The sequence below is a fragment of the Ahaetulla prasina genome, chromosome 10 (genome assembly GCF_028640845.1).
Source record: "Ahaetulla prasina isolate Xishuangbanna chromosome 10, ASM2864084v1, whole genome shotgun sequence".
Taxonomy (NCBI): Eukaryota; Metazoa; Chordata; class Lepidosauria; order Squamata; family Colubridae; genus Ahaetulla; species Ahaetulla prasina.
Window position 1 is genome coordinate 25,246,583 of NC_080548.1, and position 22,974 is coordinate 25,269,556.

A 22,974-nucleotide genomic window follows, 5' to 3' on the forward strand; every position below is an offset into this window, starting at 1 on the left:
GAGACTAGATGAGAAACACAGAAGCCCTGAAAAGAGAAAACATTAAATTGTCCTCTCACACTCCACACTTAGGTAAGCAGGTGGCGAGTCCTCCCCCATGCCAACATCATTTTCTGCCGCACAGTGGTAGGGCTCCAAGTCTTTCCGGATGTCCTTCAGCTTCACCTCTGGTCCACTACCTGCTACCTTCAGGGGTGCCTTTTGTGGCCCAAAGAACCAGTGGTAGGTGACGGGTGGTGGGTTTCCACGGCTCTCACATCTCAGAGTGGCGTCATCTCCTTCTTTTAGCCTTTGATTCCCAATGATCAAGACAGTTGCATTTTTGGGAGGATCTGAGAGAGAAAATCAGAATGCAGGGAAGGAGGTTTGTATAGGCTGGGCTCATCACACTCCGTACGTTGCCGTCTTCTTCGTCTCTTTCCCAGCCCCCCGCAGATCAAAAACAACATTCAATGTCAACCAAGGCATCGAGTTCTAAAAGCGGTTGACCTTCAACTCCCAGGCAGCTGGAGCTGGCGTGGCCAATAAAAGATTGGGAGTTGTGGAATACTATCAGTTGACTAGCTTTGCCCTATATATTACTGAATCGATAAGGAGCATGCAGACAGAGGTGGAGCCTTTGCAAAAACTCATTAAGGGGTAGCAATCATTGGGGGGGAATCTTTTCTATCCTGCTCTATCCTGAGTGGAGAGTTGGTCTCTGACAGAAAGCCACTTGAAGATTGATTGTGAATGTAGTAACAGCAGCCTAGGATTGTATTTGCTAAGAATTGGAAAAGTGACAAATTACCATTGCAAGATGAAATAATTAGGAAAATAATGGAATGTGCAGAAATGAGTAAATTGACATTTGAAATTAGAGAACAGGAAGATAAACAATACTATAAGGCATGGGACTTATTTTACCAACGGTTAGAAGGGAAAATATGTTAGAAAAGGTTTGAAAGAGGCTTTTATAAGGAATGAATTTTTGAATGATGCATTGATTTAAGATGATGGAATAAATGATACAATAAGATAAAATATTAATTTAGAATGATTTATATGAAACGAGAGAATAAAATACCATAGTCAATTAAAAGATGAATTGATTAAAATATTTGGATATGTGCTAGATTGACAAAATGTAAAGAATAGATAAATGAATGATACGTACATATTGAAATTGCACAAACGATTTGTAATCAACCTACCAACCCACTGTATTGGATTGAAGATGTTTTTACGTTTGTTTGTATTAAAAATATAAAAAAAAAACTTTTAAAAAGGAAAAAAGAAAGCCACTAGAACAGTGATGGTGAACCTATGGCATGTGTGCTAGAGATAGCACACAGCATCCTCTCTATTGGAATGTGAGCCTTCGCCCCAGTTCAGCTCCACTACGCATGCGCGTGTGCCTCCCACCGGCTGTTGTGTCTCGCCCGCTCCCCCTGCCGCAGCCGGACCCCTCTTATCTCCTGCCGGACGCTGATAGTTCGGAAGAATGTCCTGGCATGCCTCCAGGCCCCAGCCCTGGCACCATGCCCGAACAGGCCGAGCGAGACGAAGGGCCTGACGTGCCTTCAGCCCCCAGTCCTGGCACCATGCCCAGGCAAACGGAGCAACTAAACCCCTCCCCCACAGCATGTGAGCCTGAAGAATGTGACGGCAGATTACCAACAGCTGGAGGCTAGAGAGATCCTCGCTTCCGGAGAATTGAGAGGCGACGTCAGCAAAAGGAAGGGAGGGGCAGGCCTGGATAAGTGCTGAGTCATGGAGCCACACCCCATGGCCTATATAAAGGATCTGCTTTCTGGCATTCTCTGAGTCAGGCAAAGTCTAACTTGGATTGCTGAAGTCACTTCCTGGTCTCCTGCCTGCCTTGAGAACTCTGATAGGACTTTGGCAGAGCTGCAGAGGCACGCCTGATTCGGATTTCCCCGACCCGGCCGTCAGCGGAGGAGTGGGACATGACACCGGCCATCTGGTCTTCTACCGCACATGTGGGAGAGGCAGGGTGAATGCAAGGGGGACACACATGCATGCATGCGTGTGTGTGTGTGTGTGCGCGCACAGGGGATGCATGCATGCATGGGGGTGTATGTGGGGGGCATGCATGGGAGGGTGCATTCATGCATGGGGGGCACATGCACAAGGGGCGGGATGCATGCAGGGAGCATGCACATGCAGGGAGTGGGGCACATGCGTGGGGCTGCATGCACATTACATTTTTGGGGTTCACGCTTTGGGCACTCGGTCCGGAAAAGGTTAGCCAGTGTTGTGCCTCGTCCGCTTTCCCCACAGCCGGGCCCATCTTATCTGCTTCCGAACGCTGAGGAATGTCCTAGCATGCCTCCCGGACCCAGCTCTGGCTCCATGCCTAGACAGGCTGAGGAAGAAGAAGCGCCTCCAGCCCCCAGCCCTGGCTCCATGCCCAGGCAAACGGAGCAACTAGACCCCTCCCCCTCCCCCACAGCATGTGAGCCTGAGGAAGGTCAATTACCAACAGCTGCAGACTGGAGTGACCCTCGCTTCAGGAGAATTGATAAGCAGCATCAACAGAAGGAAGGGAGGGGCAGGCCGGGATAAGTGCTGAGTCATGGAGCCACACCCCATGGATCTGCTTTCTGGCATTCTCTGAGTCAGGCAAAGTCTACCTTATCTTGCTGAAATCACTTTCTGGTCTCCTGCCTGCCTTGAGAACTTTGCTAGGACTTTGGCAGAGCTGCAGAGGCACACCTGATTCAGATTTCTCTGACCCGGTCATCAGCGGAGGTGGGACATGACACCGGCCATCTGGTCTTCTACCGCACATGTGGGAGAGGCAGGGTGAATGCAAGGGGACACACATGCATGCATGCGTGTGTGTGTGTGTGTGCACAGGGGATGCATGCATGCATGGGGTGTATGTGGGGGCATGCATGGGAGGGTGCATTCATGCATGGGGGGCACATGCACAAGGGGTGGGATGCATGCAGGGAGCATGCACATGCAGGGAGTGGGGCACATGCGTGGGGGCTGCATGCACATTGCGTTTTTGGGGTTCACGCTTTGGGCACTCGGTCCGGAAAAGGTTAGCCAGTGTTGTGCCTCGTCCGCTTTCCCCGCAGCCGGGGCCTTCTTATCTGCTTCCGAACGCTGAGGAATGTCCTAGCATGCCTCCCGGCCCCAGCCCTGGCTCCATGCCCAGACAGGCTGAGGAAAAAGAAGCGCCTCCAGCCCCCAGCCCTGGCTCCATGCCCAGGCAAAAGCAGCAACTAGACCCTCCCTCCCCCACAGCATGTGAGCCTGAGGAAGGTCAATTACCAACAGCTGCAGACTGGAGTGACCCTCGCTTCAGGAGAATTGATAAGCAGCATCAACAGAAGGAAGGGAGGGGCAGGCCGGGATAAGTGCTGAGTCATGGAGCCACACCCCATGGATCTGCTTTCTGGCATTCTCTGAGTCAGGCAAAGTCCAACTTGGATTGCTGAAGTCACTTCCTGGTCTCCTGCCTGCCTTGAGAACTCTGATAGGACTTTGGCAGAGCTGCAGAGGCACGCTTGACACGGACTTCCCTGACCTGGCCGTCAACGGAGCAGTGGGACACGACACCGGCCATCTGGTCTTCTACCGCACATGTGGGAGAGGCAGGGTGCATGCAAGGGGGACACACATGCATGCATGGGTGTGTGTGCGTGTGCACACGCGCAGGGGATGCATGCATGCATGGGGGTGCATGTCGGGGGCATGCATGGGAGGGTGCATTCATGCATGGGGGGCACATGCACAAGGGGTGGGATGCATGCAGGGAGCATGCACATGCAGGGAGTGGGGCACATGCGTGGGGGCTGCATGCACATTGCGTTTTTGGGGTTCACGCTTTGGGCACTCGGTCCGGAAAAGGTTAGCCAGTGTTGTGCCTCGTCCGCTTTCCCCGCAGCCGGGGCCTTCTTATCTGCTTCCGAACGCTGAGGAATGTCCTAGCATGCCTCCCGGCCCCAGCCCTGGCTCCATGCCCAGACAGGCTGAGGAAGAAGAAGCGCCTCCAGCCCCCAGCCCTGGCTCCATGCCCAGGCAAACGGAGCAACTAGACCCTCCCTCCCCACAGCATGTGAGCCTGAGGAAGGTCAATTACCAACAGCTGCAGACTGGAGTGACCCTCGCTTCAGGAGAATTGATAAGCAGCATCAACAGAAGGAAGGGAGGGGCAGGCCGGGATAAGTGCTGAGTCATGTAGCCACACCCCATGGATCTGCTTTCTGGCATTCTCTGAGTCAGGCAAAGTCTACCTTATCTTGCTGAAATCACTTTCTGGTCTCCTGCCTGCTCTGAGGACTTTGCTAGGACTTTGGCAGAGCTGCAGAGGCACGCCTGATTCGGATTTCCCTGACCCGGCCGTCAGCGGAGGAGTGGGACACGACAGCCATCACTGGACTAGAAGCATTTGAAATGTGGATTTACAAGCAGCTGTTACGCATAAGCTGGGTTGAAAAAATCAGAAATGAGGAGGTGATAAGCCGCCTTGGGAAAGCCAAGGGAAATCATCAAAACCATAAAAAAAGAGAAAGTTAGAATATTTCGGACATGTGATGTGACACCCAGAAAAATATGACATCCTTCAATTAATCCTCCAAGGAAAGATTGAAGGCAAATGAGGTCCGGGCAGAAGAAGAACATCATGGCTTTAAAATCGAAGGGACCGGTTTGGACAAAACTCAGCAGCATTTTTTCGTGCAGCTGTTGATAAAAATAGGATTGCCAACATGATCGGCAACATCTGGTGATGTTTATGGCACAAGAAGAATTATTATTGGGGAGCAATGTCTTCTCCTAAGTATGTTTTGAAGGGAGGGCAGGCCGGGATAAGTGCTGAGTCATGGAGCCACACCCCATGGATCTGCTTTCTGGCATTCTCTGAGTCAGGCAAAGTCTACCTTATCTTGCTGAAATCACTTTCTGGTCTCCTGCCTGCCTTGAGAACTTTGCTAGGACTTTGGCAGAGCTGCAGAGGCACACCTGATTCAGATTTCTCTGACCCGGTCATCAGCGGAGGAGTGGGACACGACAGCCATCACTGGACTAGAAGCATTTGAAATGTGGATTTATAAGCAGCTGTTACGCATAAACTGGGTTGAAAAAATCAGAAATGAGGAGGTGATAAGCTGCCTTGGGAAAGCCAAGGGAAATCATCAAAACCATAAAAAAAGAGAAAGTTAGAATATTTCGGACATGTGATGTGACACCCAGAAAAATATAACATCCTTCAATTAATCCTCCAAGGAAAGATTGAAGGCAAATGAGGTCCGGGCAGAAGAAGAATATCATGGCTTCAAAATCGAAGGGACCGGTTTGGACAAAACTCAGCAGCATTTTTTCGTGCAGCTGTTGATAAAAATAGGATTGCCAACATGATCGGCAACATCTGATGACGTTTATGGCACAAGAAGAAGAATTACTGGGGAGCAATGTCTTCTCCTAAGTGTGTTTTGAAGGGGAGGGGAGGGGTGGGCTTCTTCCCAAGAAATTAAAAAAAAACAACCTGTCAATCAACAGGAGTGCTGATCTACCCCCAGCTTATCAAGTACTTAGAAGGCAGGGCCTTGGCGGCACAAGGAAACAACAGCCAATGGTTTAATAGCCAATCACCAACATCCCAATCTACATCTAAAAAGCTGAAGAAGCTTCTTGGATGAGAAGCGAAACGTCTTCAGACAAAAGCATGAAAGTTCAGTTGCCTCTTGAAAAAAGCACCTTTGAGACAACTATGATCTGGATCAGGGGTCTCCAACCTTGGTAACTTAAGACTATTCCATTCCATTCCATTCCATTCCATTCCATTCCATTCCATTCCATTCCATTCTATTCTATTCTATTCTATTCTATTCTATTCTATTCTATTCTATTCTATTCTATTCTATTCTATTCTTTCTTCATTATTCTATTCTATTCCATTCCATTCCATTCCATTCTATTATTCTATTCTATTCTATTCTATTCTATTCTATTCTATTCTATTCTATTCTATTCTATTCTATTCTATTCTATTCTTTCTTCATTATTCTATTCTATTCCATTCCATTCCATTCCATTCCATTCTATTATTCTATTCTATTCTATTCTATTCTATTCTATTCTATTCTATTCTATTCTATTCTATTCTTTCTTCATTATTCTATTCTATTCTATTCCATTCCATTCCATTCCATTCTATTATTTTTTCATTATTCTATTCTATTCTATTCTATTCTATTCTATTCTATTCTATTCTATTCTATTCTATTCTATTCTATTCTAATTTCTTCATTATTCTATTCCATTCCATTCCATTCCATTCTATTATTTTTTCATTATTCTATTCTATTCTATTCTATTCTATTCTATTCTATTCTATTCTATTCTATTCTATTCTATGCCATTCCATGCCATTTTTTCTATTCCATTCCACTCCATTCCATTCCATTCCATTCCATTCCATTCCATTCCATTCTATTCTATTCTATTCTATTCTATTCTATTCTATTCTATTCTATTCTATTCTAATCTAATCTAATCTAATTTATTTTAATTTTCTATTCTATTCTATTCTATTCTATTCTATTCTATTCTATTCTATTCTATTTATTCTGTTCTATTCTATTCTAATTTCTAATTTCTAATTCTATTCCATTCCATTCCATTCCATTCCATTCCATTCCATTCCATTCCATTCCATTCCATTCCATTCCATTCCATTCCATTCTATTCTATTCTATTCTATTCTATTCTATTCTATTCTAATCTAATCTAATCTAATTTATTTTAATTTTCTATTCTATTCTATTCTATTCTATTCTATTCTATTCTATTCTATTCTATTCTATTAATTCTAGCTTTGTTCTGATTGTTCCTTCCCAAGACAAACCTTTTTTGTTTTGTTTTTTCCCTTGAAGACATTTCGCTTCTCATCCAAGAATGGATGAGAAGCCAAACATCTTCAAGGAAAAACCAAGGAAGTCCAGTTGCCTTTTGAAAAAGCACCTTTGGGACAACCATGACCTGGATGATTGAGAATCGCCATAGAGACCTAACCAGGGGTGAAATCCAGCAGGTTCTAAAGTTTCTGGAGAACCGGTAGCAGAAATTTTGAGCAGTTCGGAGAACCGGTAGTGGAAATTTTGAGTAGTTTGGATAACTGGCAAATGCCACCTCTGGCTGGCCCCGGAGTGTGGTGGGAATGGAGATTTTGCAACATCCTTCCCCCAGGAGTGGGGAGGGAATGGGGATTTTGCAGTATCCTTCCCCTGGAGTGGGGTGGGAATGGAGATTTTGCAGTATCCTTCCCCTTCTATGCCCACCAAGCCACACCACGGTCACCAAGCCATGCTCACAGAAGCAGTAGTAATAAATAATTTGGATTTCATCACTGGACCTAACAGCTGTTAGACCCAATCAACAGCATTGGCCTGGGCACCCTTAATGTTCCAGATGCCAGACTCTTGAATTCCTCATTCCTACCACAGTTTCCAAGCTTCTGGAAAACAAACATACTGATAAGTATCATGGTATTTCAGAATAAAAGAGACCAGATCAGGTACCATTTCCACTGCTGAGCTGGGATACTTACACTGAATATTCAGACTGATACCACTGTAAATCTGTTGCTTATTTGGAAATGTTGCAGTACATCGCAAGTGTCTGCCATGGTCTTTGTGGGAAGGGATATAGTTAAAACTCGATTCTGTCCTCCAGGATCCACCTGTCAAATATTCTTGGATTGTCACAGCCTTGTTTTCGTCTAGGTTCCAGGTGAGGGTCGGTGGAAACAAAGGACAGGTGTGCAGGACTGAACAAGACACTTGGGTGGGATCCCCTTCCGTCACTAGTCCCAGATCACTCAACTCCAGCTGGTTAGGGACATCTGAGAAGGCATCAAAAGAGAACAAATGAGTTGTAGGATGAGTGGGGACACTTACCAGTCAGCCAGAATTACTATAAGTAGTAAATTGGTCTACCCAATTATGGGTAAATGCTCTGTCCCTTTATTTCTTTTTTTTTAATTGAAAAAGTTTTTACAAAAAAAAAAAGCTTCCCCCCTTTTCCCCCTCCCCCCCTCTACTCCCCTCCCCCTTCCCTTCAAAACCTCCCCCCTTGACTTCCCGGAACAAACACAAGGTATAGTTTAACAATAAAACAAGCATATGCTAAAAATTTTCCCTCCTAACTCAGTTATACTCCTCCAATTCTCATCAAATCCTAACCTCCCCCATAGCAGTCAAAAATAATACATCCTAATCATTCAAAGGCAGTCTGATATCTCCAGTGGTGGAATTCAAGTGATTTAACAACCGGTTCTCTGCCCTAATGATTTCTTCCAACAACTAGTTTGCCAAACTGCTCAGAAAGTTAACAACCGGTTCTCCCGAAGTGGTGCGAACCGGTTGAATCCCCACCACTGGGTATCTCTTAGTCTGATCTCTGTTTTGAATATAGTCAATCTTTTTTTTCCATTCATTTAAGTATCTTTCTTGCGTACTGTCTTTCAAAAAGGCTGAGATTTTTGCCATTTCAGCCAAATTAGCAACTTTCAATATCCATTCTTCTATTGTAGGTCGTCCCTTTATTTCTTCATCGGTAAAAACATAAATTCAACACTACAAGTAGTCCTTCACTTATGGCCGCTTGTTTAGCGGCTGTTCAAAGTTACGACGGTGCTTAAAAAAAATAGCCAAAAAAAAAAAAAAAGAGAGATTGTAAAATCAGGTGCAACTCATTTAACAACCACCCCGCTTAGCAGCAGATAATCTGGTCCCAACTGTAATCATAAATTGAGGACTTCCTGAAGTTTTGTTATGGAATATTAGGCTAAAATTTGTCAGTTTTAGTACTCTTTTTTTTAAAAAAAAAATGAAAGACATAAAAATAATTCAGGCACTAGATATAATTTACAGTATCATAATCATATTTTAATGACCGCATAAACCTTTGCAGGGTGGAGTCTGGACAACTGAACGGAGCTAAGTGTTTACTGTAGTTTTTGAATGGTTTTCAAAAAGAGCTCGGTATCCAGCAAATTGTAAGAGCCACCTACAAAGTGACTGTTATGGTCTGCCAACAGCCTGCGGAGCTGGCAAAAGAGTCGGACAGCGATGAGGCTGAGGAAGAACATGGGCCAGTCCTGGAGGCTGGGGAAAGCCCGGATGAGGGCTATGCATCGGAGGCAGAAGTGGGGCCAAGGCCATCAGGGAGTGATGTGCAGACTCCAGAGCCTCCAGAGGCTGACAGTAGTGAGGCAGAGGAACAGGAGGAGCCTGTTCCTAATCCACGCATGAGAAGAGCTTCCAGAAGGCAAGAGCAGCTAAAGCAAAGAACATGACTCGGGAGTAGGGCCAAGAGATGATTGGTCCCTCCCATAAGGCTTAAAAGACCAGCAACGACATTTGGGCTCTTTTCCGGAAAACAATGTTGATAGCCTTGTCTTGCTGCATTTATTTCTTGTCGGCGTCTTCTGCTTTTGAACTTTTGCTAAGAAAAGCCTTTGGCAGTTTACCTAATTAGACCAAGGTTGATGATAAGACTGAAGAATTGTATTATGAAGAATCTGCTTTGATTTAGTTTGGACTACGCTGAGAATGAGTTTAATTCTCAGCTGTTCTAATAAAGTTTGTTTGTTTTTGAACTGACTGAGTTTCCTACTACCTACTTGGGCCTGGGTCACAAGAGTGACCAAAGCAGAAACAAATGCAGTTGGCACACAGGTCGAACTTCTGCAAAGGTCTTTCTGGTCACAGCTTCTACCTGTTCCTCAAATTAACAGGAGCAAAATCCAGCTATTTATGCAACATCCCAACCAGGAGATTTCCATCCTCAGAGGAGATCTTGACCCAAAGATGCACTAACCTGTTACCTCTACCTTGACAGTGACATCATGGAAGCGATGATTGACCGAGCCAGGGTTGATCCAGACGTAATATCTCATGGCATCCTCCATCTCTACTGGATTGATGCTGAGAGTACAGTTGCCTTTTTGCAGATTTCCCACCACTTCTGTTCGCCCCTGGTAGGCTGGAAGGACATTGCTTGGCATTTTGCTGTTGTAGATTTCAGGGTAGCTCCAGAAATGATACTGGTACCAAGCCACACTGCTGTCCCAAGAATCCCATGAATCTGGGAAGGTGAAGGAACACGGGATGACCACGCAGGATCCTTTTAAGGCTTGGATGGAGCTGGGCAGAATGGAGCTCCAGGTTGCAGAGACAGGGCTGTCAAAGAGAACTGGAGAAAAATTGGGGAGGGGAGGTTAAAAAAAAGGGAGAGGGGTTTCAACTGGAGCTTAGAGACCCCGTGGCCCTTGAAGAACAGCCCTCATCGTCTGAAGGGAACCAATTGTGATGTATCTTAGTTCTTCTGATTCTAGACAACTTGGGGAAGGGGGAGATGCATAGTAAAGGGAACATCCTGCTGGAACACATCAAACATCTATCTCATGGGTGTCAGACTCAAGGCCAGCCTGGAAACAGCTGCCTCTGCTAGAGAAAATGGAACTCGGTAGGCCTGCGCCCCCTCCCCCCCCCGAGCTCCGTTTTCTCTGCCAGAGGGCTGCAGGAGGCTGTCACGGGCAAAAACGGGGCACCGTTTTTGCTGGCAGAGGGCTATCAAAACAAACTAAAAACAAAACGAAAGGAGAAATGTTTCCCCTTTTGCATTTGAGCATGTAAGAAGGGATAGGATAGGAGAAAGAGGAAAGAAAAAAAGGGAAGATTGGAAGAAAGCAAGGAAGGAAAAATAAGGAAAGAGGGGAAGGAAGAAGAAAGAAGAGGGAAGAGGGAAGAAAAGAAGAAAAGGAAGGAAGGAAGGAAGGAAGGAAGGAAGGAAGGAAGGAAGGAAGGAAGGAAGGAAGGAAGGTTGGTTATAATGAGAATGAGGAAGGGTCTCAGGGAAGTCCTACCTTAGCACTTGGCTACAATGGGTGCCCCCAACATGAGTGACAGCAAGCTGGCCATACTCATCATGGCCACGGCCACACCCTAACTGTCCGAGGTCAAACACAACCTTAATGTGCCCCTCAATGAAATCGAGTTTGACACCCCTGATCTATCTAGTCCAGGGGTCTCCAACCTTGGTCACTTTAAGACTTGTGGATTTTAACTTCCAGAGTTCTTCAGCAGCAAAGCTGGCTGAGAAACTCTGGGAGTTGAAGTCCACAAGTCTTAAAGGGACCAAGATTGGAGACCCCTGATCTAGTCTACCATTCAGTTGACACAAGAGTCAATTAATTGTTTATGGAATCCTTCAAGCAAGACTTAAACATGGCGGCCACTTATGTTCCCCAGCAACCAATCCAGAAGACCATTTTGTCCTGATGCTTTATTACATAACTTACCTAGGAGAAATGTCAGAGGGAGATATTCATTGGACGGTTTCATGTTGCAAAGTCTCTCTGGGGGTTGCAACCTGGAGATTGCCTCAAGGGTGGGGAACAGCAGCTCTTTGTTCTGGTCTTCAACTTTCCAATGAGCAAAATTGATTGGAAGAGAAAAAGTTGAAAAGCTGAAGGAGATGAATCAGAAACCAAAATTGAGGCTTTAGTAGAAGATTGTTTTCAATATTGATCATGGCCAAATACTGAGAGAGAGAAAATTCATTCTATGCATTCTGAAAGACATTGTAGATAAAAAAAAAAATCTGCTGTCTGAAAATTGTATAGAACCTGTAAGGCTTGAAACACCAACAGAAAATAACTCTCCACATAGGGAGGACAAATAAGCTTTGTCTGTTGGGTTTCTGCCACATCAAGAATGTTGAAATCCTCCATCATCTCTGCCATTAAAGAAATTTCTCATTTCTCATTTCACTTTTGTTGCTTAAACATATATTAGTGTTGAAACACCATCAAGCTCCTGGCAGAGGTTCTTCTAATCTGATGAAAATGGGAGAAAGGATTCTTGCAAGAAATGGCAAGAGACTACCCCATCCCTCTTCTCCAACCCAACCCAACTCAACCCAACCCAACCCAACCCAACCCAACCTCTTTCATGGAAAGCAAAAGTGATCCAGCAATCGCTTGATCAGGCCATGAAAAATGGCGAGACACATTTTTACCTCCACTAACGTTTCTCTGATGATGTCCTTCTAGGGCCCTGATGGCGAACCTATGGCACGTGGGCCACAGCTGGCATGCAGACCCCTCTCTAGGGGAACGCGAGCCGTCCCCAGCTCAGCTCCACTACGCATGCGTGCATGTGCCTCCCGGCAGCCGGCTGATTTTTGAGATGCGTGAGGGGTGGGCCACATGTGGGAGATGTGCGTACATGCACAGAGGGATCATGCACGCATACGCGGGGGGGGAGCGGAGCAGGGGGAGCATGAGGGGGTGCAGCGCCTCCCACAGATCAATTTGGGCCCAGGAGGCTCAGGGAGGCTTGCTAGGCCCAAAACGGGGTCGGGGTGCAGCGTGTCCCTCCTCCACAGCCTGAAGTTTGGCCCAGGAGGCTGCAGGGAGGCCTGCTAGGCCCAAAATGGTGGGGTGGGGGGTGCGGTGCCACCCCCCAGAGCCCATTTTTGAGCCCAGGAGGCTGCAGGGAGGCCTGTTAGGCCCAAAACGGGTGGAGGGGGTGTCACACATGCATGTGCGGGGGGGCAAGGGAAGCATGAGGGGTCATGTGCGCATGTGCAGGGGGGAGCATGGGGGGGTCACGCACACATGTGTGGGAAGGCGCGTTGCATTATGGGTGCTGGCACGTGTGGGCACTTTCAGCACATGACAAGAAAAAGAGTTATCCATCACTGTTCTACCAATTCCTGGCTAACAAATGAGAGAGGTTATCAACTTCTTTTCTGAAACACGATTATTCTCACAATGATCACCCATCCCAGCACTGGTTGGCTTGCTATTGATGCCCACTTAAACGGTCCTGAGATATTTTTTTTTATTATTATTATTTATTTATTTATTTTTATTTGTCACAACAGTATACATAAGCATAAGCATGAAAATAACTATATAATATATAAGCATATACATGAGCATAAGTATGTGATAACTATATCAATTGGATATAATGAAAGGAAACAATAGGATAGGAACGGTAGGCATGTTTGTGCTCTTATGCACGCCCCTTACGGACCTCTTAGGAATGGGGTGAGGTCAATGGTAGACAGTTTTTGGTTGAAGATTTTGGGATTTTGAGAAGAGACCACAGAGTCAGGTAGTGTGTTCCAAGCACTAATAACTCTGTTACAGAAGTCATATTTTCTGCAATCAAGATTGAAACGGTTAACATTGAGTTTAAATCTATTGTTTGCTCTTGTATTGTTGTGATTGAAGCTGAAGTAGTCTTCAACAGGAAGGACATTGCATTGTTAAACACAGGTCCTGTCACATTTAAGATGATACTCTCTCCCTTCCATTGCTAGGGTACAAAGGGATCACACCGTCTGAACCAAGGGGTTTATTCATACAGGGTGTGGTGGTGAGTCATGAGGAGAACTGCATGTATTTAAAGGTTATTTGCTCCTCTATGCATGAAACGTGGACTACAGTCATTAGAAGTAGTTTCCTGATGAGTAACCGACTACTTTATCCTTTAACTAAGGCTGCTAGACGACTAATGAGTAGTCTAAGCTGGGGGTGAAAAAGTGCAGACTTGGCCTTGAGAAGGGAGCAATGAATAGTGTATGGTTTGCCAATTGCATACACTGCCAATTGCACAGGGGCAGATAGGAAAGTGCTCCAGAGGGTTAACATCATTGCCCAGAGGCTCATTGGTTGCCCTCTTCCCTCTTTGGAAGAGCTTTATAGCTCCTGCTGCCTTAAGAAAGTTCAAAACATTCTTAAAGATCCATCTCATCCTGAGCACCTTTTTTTTTTTGAACTATTACCATCTGGCAGACGGTACAGGATAATAAAAACAAGGACAAATAGGCTGAAAAACAGCTTCTATCCCAAAGCAGTAACTATATTGAATTCTACTGTATAGTGCAATATTAATACAATATCAGGGATTTTTAATTCAATTGTATAGAATGTGAAGGATGTGTGTTTTCTGTTTTATTTTTTAATGTATAACGCACGCTGAAGATGGCATTTCATTCCGTTGTACGAGGTGCAATGACAATAAAGTAAACTAAAACTAAAAACTTTGGTTTTCTTTGGTATAATATGCGCTGGAGAGAAATTCTAACAGAAGAACAGGAACTCAAGATTCTCTTATCCTTTCCTACAACTGTCAAGATAGAACATGCTGTTCTTGGTTTATCTTGCAGGACTGCCACCAGCCTAATGTTGTGCCTTTGTGACAATTTCATCAGTTTACCTCAGATAAAGGTAAAGGTTCCCCTCGCACATACGTGCTAGTCGTTCCCGACTCTAGGGGGCGATGCTCATCTCCGTTACAAAGCCGAAGAGCCAGCGCTGTCCGAAGACGTCTCCGTGGTCATGTGGCCGGCATGACTCAACGCTAAAGGTGCACAGAACGCTGTTCCCTTCCCACCAAAGGTGGTCCCTATTTTTTCTACTTACATTTTTTACATGCTTTCGAACTGCTAGGTTGGCAGAAGATGTGACAAGTAACGGGAGCTCACCCCATTACGCAGCACCAGAGATTCGAACCGCTGAACTGCCAACCTTTCGATCGACAAGCTCAGCTTCTTAGCCCCTGAGCCCCTTCAACTCAGAAGATGTGGTGTTTTTTGTGGGATGGAAAGTTTGAGGTTTTTGTTGCATATCACCTTCTGCAGATCCTATTCTTCAAAAACGCAAGAGCTCATTTAAAAAACGGTAACTTCTCCACCATGCCAGACACAGACATCCGCAAGTGTTTGACTTATTGTAAGTTATAAATCCAGCACGTGGTTTTGCAACCTTTTTACATCTTTTCGAGAATAGGCGATGGATTATTATAAACACATGGAGGATTCTCAGAAAAAAAAAAACTCTTGCTGGCCTTTTCCAAACTAGGCTGAAGATACACCCAGAAAACAGGCTGAGGTAAATTTACATTTTGATTTGGGAAGACAAGTTCTGTATACTAACCATTTCAGTGGGAGAGGTTTAATTGTACCTGTTTCCTTTGCCCCCAATTCCTTAAGTCGGTGTTACAGGTCGTCGTCGACTTACACCATCTCATTTAGTGACGGTTCGAAATTGCGACAGCACTGAAAAAAGTGACAGATGACCACTGCAGCATCCCCGTGGTCACGCAATTTGCATTCGAAGGCTTGACAACTGACTCGCGTTTATGAGGGTTGCAGTGTCCTGGAATCATGGGATCCCCTTTTGTGACCTTCCAACAAGTGAGGTCAACGGGGGAAGCTAGATTCACTTAACAACCGTGTTACTAATTTAAGAACGGCAGTGATTCACTTAGCAAACGTGGCAAGAAAAGCCGTAAAACGGGGAAAACTCACTGAACAAATTTCTCACTTAGCAGCATAAATTCTGGGCTCAGTTGTGGTTGTAAGTCAAGGACTACCTATAGTCTAGTCTCCTGCCATATCCAGTTTGGTTGCTAATAGGTTACTAATAATTAGTAATAACTAATATGCTACTAATAACTATTAGTAAGTAATTACTAATAACTAATAACTTACTATTAGGTAACCTATATAGACATAGGTTACTAATAAGCAATTTGTCTGTCACTAAGTGTTGTACCTTATGATTCTTGATGAATGTATTTTTTTTCTTTTTTTCCTTTTATTTACACTGAGAGTGTATGCACCAAAGACAAATTCCTTGTCTTTGTGTTGGCCAAGTGTCCAATCACACTTGGCCAACAAAGAATTTTAATATGTTCTGTTCTGTTCTGTTCTGTTCCGTTCCGTTCCGTTCCATTCCGTTCCATTCTGTTCTATTCTATTCTATTCTATTCTATTCTATTCTATTCTATTCTATTCTATTCACCTGTAAATCACAAGTTTCACTGAAGAGAAAGCTTCACCTTATGATAAATTCTCTATTTACAATTGCTAGACATAGCCACCAACTTCCAGCCTGCACTGCAGGGATGACATTTCTCTCTGCTATTGAGACTCATTTGACTTTTCATCTCCCCTAGCCTGAGGACTTTGACCTGATGTGTCATTTCAATCCACATCATCTGTACCTCTTTTGAGCATCGCTATTTAAAACAAGGGGACCAAAGTATCATCCTGCATAAAATATGGCCAGCAAAAAAATGGGTTGCAAAGATCCAGATGACCACGACATAACCACGACAAATTTTGGTTGGCGATTTTTTTAAAGGGCATTCATCATCATGTTTGCATCATCTATTTGCTTGGGGTCTTTCTGCTAGTTTGAAATGCTCATTTGGGGGAAGGGAAGTTGGCTGGTCACAAAATTCAGTTCCTGGTGCTAATTTTAAGCAGGGCATTTGGCCCAAAGGCCTTCTCCCTCTCCAGAAAAGAAACAAACAAACAAACAAGCAAGCAAGCAAGCAAACAAACAGCAGCAGCAGCAGCAACACTTTGGTTTCCGAGTACAACACATTTCAAATGCATGTGAAATTTTGTTTCAGCTCCAGGCTCTGGACACAATTGTCAATTTGCTAATGATTATTGTGCATGGAAATTGCTTGCAGCGTAAATGCTAAACCTTTGCTCTCCCATCTCTCTCTCTCTCTCTCTCTCTTTCTCTTACACACACACACACACACAGTGAGAGTGAGAGAGAGAGAGAGAGAGAAAGAGAGAGAGAGAGAAAGAGAGAGGGAGAGAGGGGGAGAGAGCGAGCGAGCTCAAAAGTAAAACCATAAACTGGGCAGCTGTAGCTACTGCTCATGTCCTATCCTGCCCTTTTTTTTTTTTCTTTACATTTATATCCCGCCCTTCTCCGAAGACTCAGGGCGGCTTACAGTGTGTAAGGCAATAGTCTCATTCTATTTGTATCTTTACAAAGTCAACTTATTGCCCCCCCCCAACAATCTGGGTCCTCATTTTACCTACCTTATAAAGGATGGAAGGCTGAGTCAACCTTGGGCCTGGTGGGATTCTAGCCTGCAGTAATTGCAGGCTGCTGTGTTTTAATAACAGGCTATCTTACAGCCTGAGCCACCACGGCCCTCTATTCTTCTATCTCTATAAAATTTCAGGTGGCATCTCCACAGCCTTCCTTCTCCTGAAGCCAGCTGGGTGACCTTGGGCCAGTCCCTGACTCTCAGCCCTAGGGAAGGAAGCAATGGCAAAGCACTTCTGAAAAAAACCTTGCCAAGAAAACTGCAGGGACTTATCCAAGCATTCTTTAAGAACTGGTCACAATTAATTGGGTGGGTGGGGGGACCCACCTCATTAGATCATTCTTCCTCAATGCGCACACATAAAGCACAGCTGGTGCTCACTGGCATTCATACACTTCAATGTTAGATTGTTACCCCCATCACTCTCCATCTCTGTTTTTCTGACAAGTTTTATCATTTCAGCCAAGGTAACAGAAGTAGCCACTCGCACAATCACATTCTTTCCAAGGGGCCAGAAGAACGACACTTTAAGAGGGCTCAGTTCCAGCATTTCCCCTCTCACAGTATAATAATTATAACAACAACAACAACAACAACAATAACAACAAAGTTGGAAGGGACCTTGGAGATCTTCTAGACCAACCCCCTGCCCAGGCAGAAAACCGTACACCACTTCAGACAAATAGTTGTCCAACATCTTCTTAAAAACTTCCAATGTTGGAGCATTCGCAACTTCTGCAGGCAAGTTGTTCCACTGATTAATTGTTCTAACTGTCAGGAAATTTCTCCTTAGTTCTAAGTTGCTTCTCTCCTTGGTTAGTTTCCACCCATTGCTTCTTGTTCTACGCTCAGGTGCTTTGGAGAATAGCTTGACTCCCTCTTCTTTGTGGCAACCCCTGAGATATTGGAACACTGTTATCATGACTCCCCTGGTCCTTCTTTTCATTAAACTAGACATACCCAGTTCCTGCAACCGTTCTTCTTATGTTTTAGCCTCCAGTCCCCTAATCATCTTTATTGCTCTTCTCTGCACTCTTTCTAGAGTCTCAACATCTTTTTTGAACTTATAAATTTCTTCATTGCTTTAAGGTTCGATATGAGTTGTTTGCCTTCAACTCAGTGCAGTGGTGGGTTGCTACTGGCTCGCCCCAGTACAGGCGAACCGGTAGCAAAGGTGGCAGGAGACTCCGCCCACCCACCTGGACATCATCCAAATATGATCTGCACATGTGCAGAAGTGGCGCATGAGCGAACTGATAATAAAGGTAAGTGAACCCACCCCTGAATCAGTGTGTTCATTGAATCCAGCTGCTGTGGTTTGTAAACTAAGGACTCAAGAGTTTAACTACTGTGATTTATATCAATAAATCGCATAGTTAAATGCCATGGTTTTTAGCATGTCAACACCGTGTCGATTTCTCCTTGGAAGGATTGGAACAACTCGCAATCTCCAGAATTTGTCGAGATTTTACAAATTTGCTAAAGAAACTGGATTCTGAGGCTGCTCCCAGCCTGTACAGATTATATTGACCATATTAAATGCCTCCAGTGACATTTAGACCAAATGGATAGTCTTACCACTAACAGCAGTTTTTTTCTAAGGTTGAGAAAATAACAGCCTACAGTTGCTAGATATCAGCCTTGCACTTAAGTTCATAATTTTGTTAGGTACAGTATTAGAAAAAAATATATAAGAATTGTATCAGCAAGAATTGTATTTGCACAACATTGGAAAAATGAGGAAACCCCGATAGAAGCAGATGTAATTAAAAATGATACTAGATTACGCATAAATGGATAGAGTGACAAAGATAAAAAGAAAAGTAAGATACAGAGTACTTTCAGATATGGGATTTGTTTTATAAACGGTTGGATAATAGAGGTAGAAATTAGGAGCTGGGAAAAACATTATTATGTAAGCCATCGACCCCGACAATACACTGTTCACAAAGCACTTATGTATGTTAAATGAAAATGTACAAATAAACTATTTTTAAAAAAAGCTCAAAGAAAAATATTCCTCTCCAGTCGTTAGTGGGACTCTATACCTGAGCTCAGATATTATACCAGCAGTGTGTCGTCTAGATAAAATTCTATGTATATTTTCTTTGTGTTTGCGTTTTGTGCATAAAAGTATTGTTTTAGGAAAGGCATGTGGCTCTCAACCACTTGCAAATTAGAAAAACCTCTTCTAAAATGGGCTTTCCCACTGTGGCATTTCAATTATATATATATATATATATATATACATACATACACACACACAATTTTATATTCTATATATATATATATATACGTATGTATATGTATATATATAGAAACATTTCATCTTTCATTAAACAGTGTGTCGTCTGGGTACAAATATTTTGTGCAATAACGATTAAAATTTACAGCCATATTTTATATTTTGTCTATTCTTAACTTAATATTAATACCTAAAGTGCCTGCTATTATAACAACCCTCTTCTTAGTTTATTTAACTTTATTAAAACATTTTCCATATTTCACTTCTCTACTTTTCTTTCTAATTTTCATATTTGTCCTCTAACCACTGATAGAATAACTCCCATATATTAGAATAATCAGAATCTTCCTTTTCTTTAATGGCATTTCAAAATTGTTGCAGATGCACAGACAATAAAATATCGACTGACGGATCTCTTAAAACTATTGGTGTTATCTAATATCAGGAATAAAAAGTTTCTCGCACATTAGCCCAATAGACTGACTCAGCATCGCCAGGTTTCAAAGCACTTGTGTTTTAAGCATCAAAACTGTGGGATATTAAGTGCAAAAAAATATATAGCAAATTCAGAATTTGGTCGGGATCTGTCTTAGCCCTGGGAATGTTGTCCCAAAGGTGCTTTTTCAAGAGGCAACTGGACTTTTTTTTCTTTGAAGACATTTCGCTTCTCATCCAAGAAGCTTCTTCAGCTCTAACTGGATGGTGGGGAACGGAAGGATTTATACTCCTTGACTCCTCACCACCCAGTCAGAACTGAAGAAGCTTCTTGGATGAGAAGCGAAACGTCTTCAAAGAAAAAAAACAGAAAGTCCAGTTGTTGCTTGAAAAAGCACCTTTGGGATAACCATGATCTGGATGACTGAGAATCTCCATTGACACGGGGAATATTCTTATCTGTGGAAGACTGTCAGGGATCTACCCGAGGGGGAAGGGGAACAAGATTCCTTCCCAGCTGTCTAAAACTGATGGGGGCAGCAAAGCAGATATACTTTATAGAATCTATTAAGTTCAGGTTGTATACCATGAAAAACTTGAAATCCTGGGTTTAGAAAATTTAGAACTCCGCCGCCTTCGACATGACCTGAGTTTAACTCATAGAATCATCTATTACAATGTCCTTCCTGTCAAAGACTACTTCAGCTTCAATCACAACAATACACGAGCACACAATAGATTTAAGCTTAATGTGAACCGCTCCAATCTTGATTGCAGAAAATATGACTTCAGTAACAGAGTTGTTAATGCTTGGAATACATTACCTGACTCTGTGGTCTCTTCCCAAAATCCCAAAAGCTTCAACCAAAGACTGTCTATTATTGACCTCACCCCATTCCTAAGAGGTCTGTAAGGGGCGTGCATAAGAGCACAAGCGTGCCTACCGTTCCTGTCTTATTGTTTCCTTTCGTTATATCCAATTAATATAGTTATTACACTACTCATGCTTATATATATGCTTATATATTGTATAGTTATTTCATGCTTATGCTTATATATACTGTGTGACAAAATAAATAAATATAAATAAATAAATAAATAAAATCTGGTAAGATCCTGCTCCCTGCTGGAGCCCTGTGCAGATTTGCAAGGATGGGTCTGAGTCCCAATTAGCGGAGAGATGCCTTCTGCTGAAGTAGGATGATGGTGGGCAACTCAAAGGAGAGGAGGGGGGGGGCATGAGCCCAACCTTCTTCCCTCCCCCCTTCCAATTCCTCTCTCAGCTATGAGATAACTAACAATAGTCCCCCCCCCGGCTTCCCATCTTGGCTCTGTTCTTAAATGCCTCTCCCAGATCCCCCTCCGGTCCCCGAGCTCTCCCACAGGGGCTCACCTGTCACAAGCCGGGGGGACCCCAGCTGCTCCCCCCCATCAGCACCTGTGCAGGGACCAGCTGCTTCTTCATGCTCTATTTCTTCTGCTCACTGACAGCCTGTTTACCACTTCATCCCGCCCTACTCGCTCTCCCCCCACCCTCTGCCCGCCATCCTCTCCCCGTGCTTGTCAACTATAAATAATCCTCTCGCGTGCATCCAGGACTTGCCAAATTTTGCTGAACTGCCGTTCTCAGCTTCAGCTCAGCTTCGATGGGCATCCCGGCCCTGCTACATCTTGTCCATCACCTGCTGCTTCGGAATGGCAAGCCAAGTTGAAAGACAACTTCCCTGCCGTCTTGCTTGCTTTTTCTTGAATGGCCCGTTTTTATTTTAATGATGCATTTATCGCGTTTATGTGGCTGAGCACCACACGAACTGGGTGGCATGTCTACTGCTCTTAGGATAGCTTTCAAATGTCCATCCTGCCATGTGGGATTATTTGATCTGTTCCATCCCTCGATTGGTAGGTGGGATGGAGGATGGAGGAGGAAGGGAGGAGGAGGAGGAGAAGAAGAAGAGGAAGGGCGAGGAGGAAGAGGAGGAGAAGAAGAAGAAGAAGAAGAGGAAGAAGAAGGAGGAGGAGGAGGAGGAGGAGGAGGAGGAGAAGAAGAAGAAGAAGAAGAAGAAGAAGAAGAAGAAGAAGAAGAAGAAGAAGAAGAAGAAGAAGAAGAAGAAGAAGAAGGAGGAGGAGGAGGAGGTGATGATAGAGGACAAGACAGATAGACAGACAGACAGATAATAGAGATAATGGGTGGAGAGAGAGTGGATAAATATTCTATCTGTGTCCATCTGCTTATCTACATTTGCAACCCCAAAATTTAGGGAGGTTCTTACCTTACTCTCAAGATTCTTACCTTATTCTTGAGAATTTCTTCTGAGTTCCTTTTGGTGATGCTTCCAAGTTTCTTCTGCTGTAGGAGGAGATGGCAACAGGGGATCCTTCTAGTATTGTTTCTGAGTAGTCCCTGTCTGGCAACATGGAAGAATGCCCTCTCTTCAGATTTCAGAGAAGATCCGGGAAGTCAAAGAGACTTGACTGGAGGGAGGCTGGGTCATAGAGTAAAAGGCAGGGCAGTTGTACACTTTTCTTAACTAGCGTACCACTCCTAAGTGTGCAAGAGCAACCCCACCAACCCCCATGCTACCCACAATGACTTCTCTGAATCCCGTCCCAGCAAGCACATTCTTCCATCATATTGGAAAGGACATTGCTTCATTTGCTCTCCCCCACACACCCCATTTTCTCTCTGGCTCATTTCTCAATTTGCTTTCTTCATTTTGGACTTCTGACCTTGCTTTTTTTTTTTTTTTTGAATGGATGCCCACTGGGCTCAAGATTTGATTCCTCAAGCTAAGTGGAGCCAAACCCAAACATCTGCCATGCTCCTCTGGAAGCAGATCCCCCCTTATTCCCCCATGAGTTGCATCATAGGGCTTTCAATTCCCATTGATGTCAGTGGCGGTTAAGACCAATCACTCTCCCAAAATTGAAATCAAGAGGATTTCACCAGGCCTTCCTGTGGGCGGTTAGAAGAAAGTGGCTAAATTCACACAGCGGATTTCTCCAGGAACAAAACCTGTGCCTCTGTTTGCTTAAAATGCTGAGCTGGTTTGGTTTTAACCAGTGGTGGAATTCAATTTTTTTTTACTACCGGTTCTGTGGGTGTGGCTTGGTGGGCGTGGCTTGGTGGGCATGGCAGGGGAAGGATACTGCAAAATCTCCATTCCCTCCTCACTCCTCGGGGACGGATATTGCAAAATCTCCATTCCCACTCCATTCCAGGGGAAGGATACTGCAAAATCCCCATTCCCTCCCCACTCCTGGGGGGAAGGATATTGCAAAATCTCCATTCCCACCCCACTCCTGGGGGAAGGAGGAAACTGCAAAATCTCCATTCCCAACCCACTCCAGGGGAAGGATACTGCAAAATCTCCATTCCCAACCCATTCCAGGGGAAGGATA

The 22,974-nt window shown here is 44.2% G+C and overlaps 1 protein-coding gene across 1 annotated transcript in view; it reads right to left on the reverse strand.

Annotated features, from left to right (window-relative positions):
- The window catches only part of LOC131204807 (myelin-associated glycoprotein-like), a 31,131-nt gene extending 10,103 nt beyond the window's left edge, over window positions 1-21,028 (reverse strand). The window contains exons 1-5 of the mRNA XM_058196388.1: window positions 20,969-21,028; window positions 11,321-11,487; window positions 9,838-10,212; window positions 7,565-7,858; window positions 60-332 (exon numbers count right to left, since the gene is read on the reverse strand). Coding sequence (XP_058052371.1) covers window positions 60-332; window positions 7,565-7,858; window positions 9,838-10,212; window positions 11,321-11,363 — 985 coding nt within the window. The 5' untranslated portion in view covers window positions 11,364-11,487; window positions 20,969-21,028. The remainder of the gene's footprint in view (window positions 1-59; window positions 333-7,564; window positions 7,859-9,837; window positions 10,213-11,320; window positions 11,488-20,968) is intronic.
- Window positions 21,029-22,974: the final 1,946 nt, after the last annotated feature.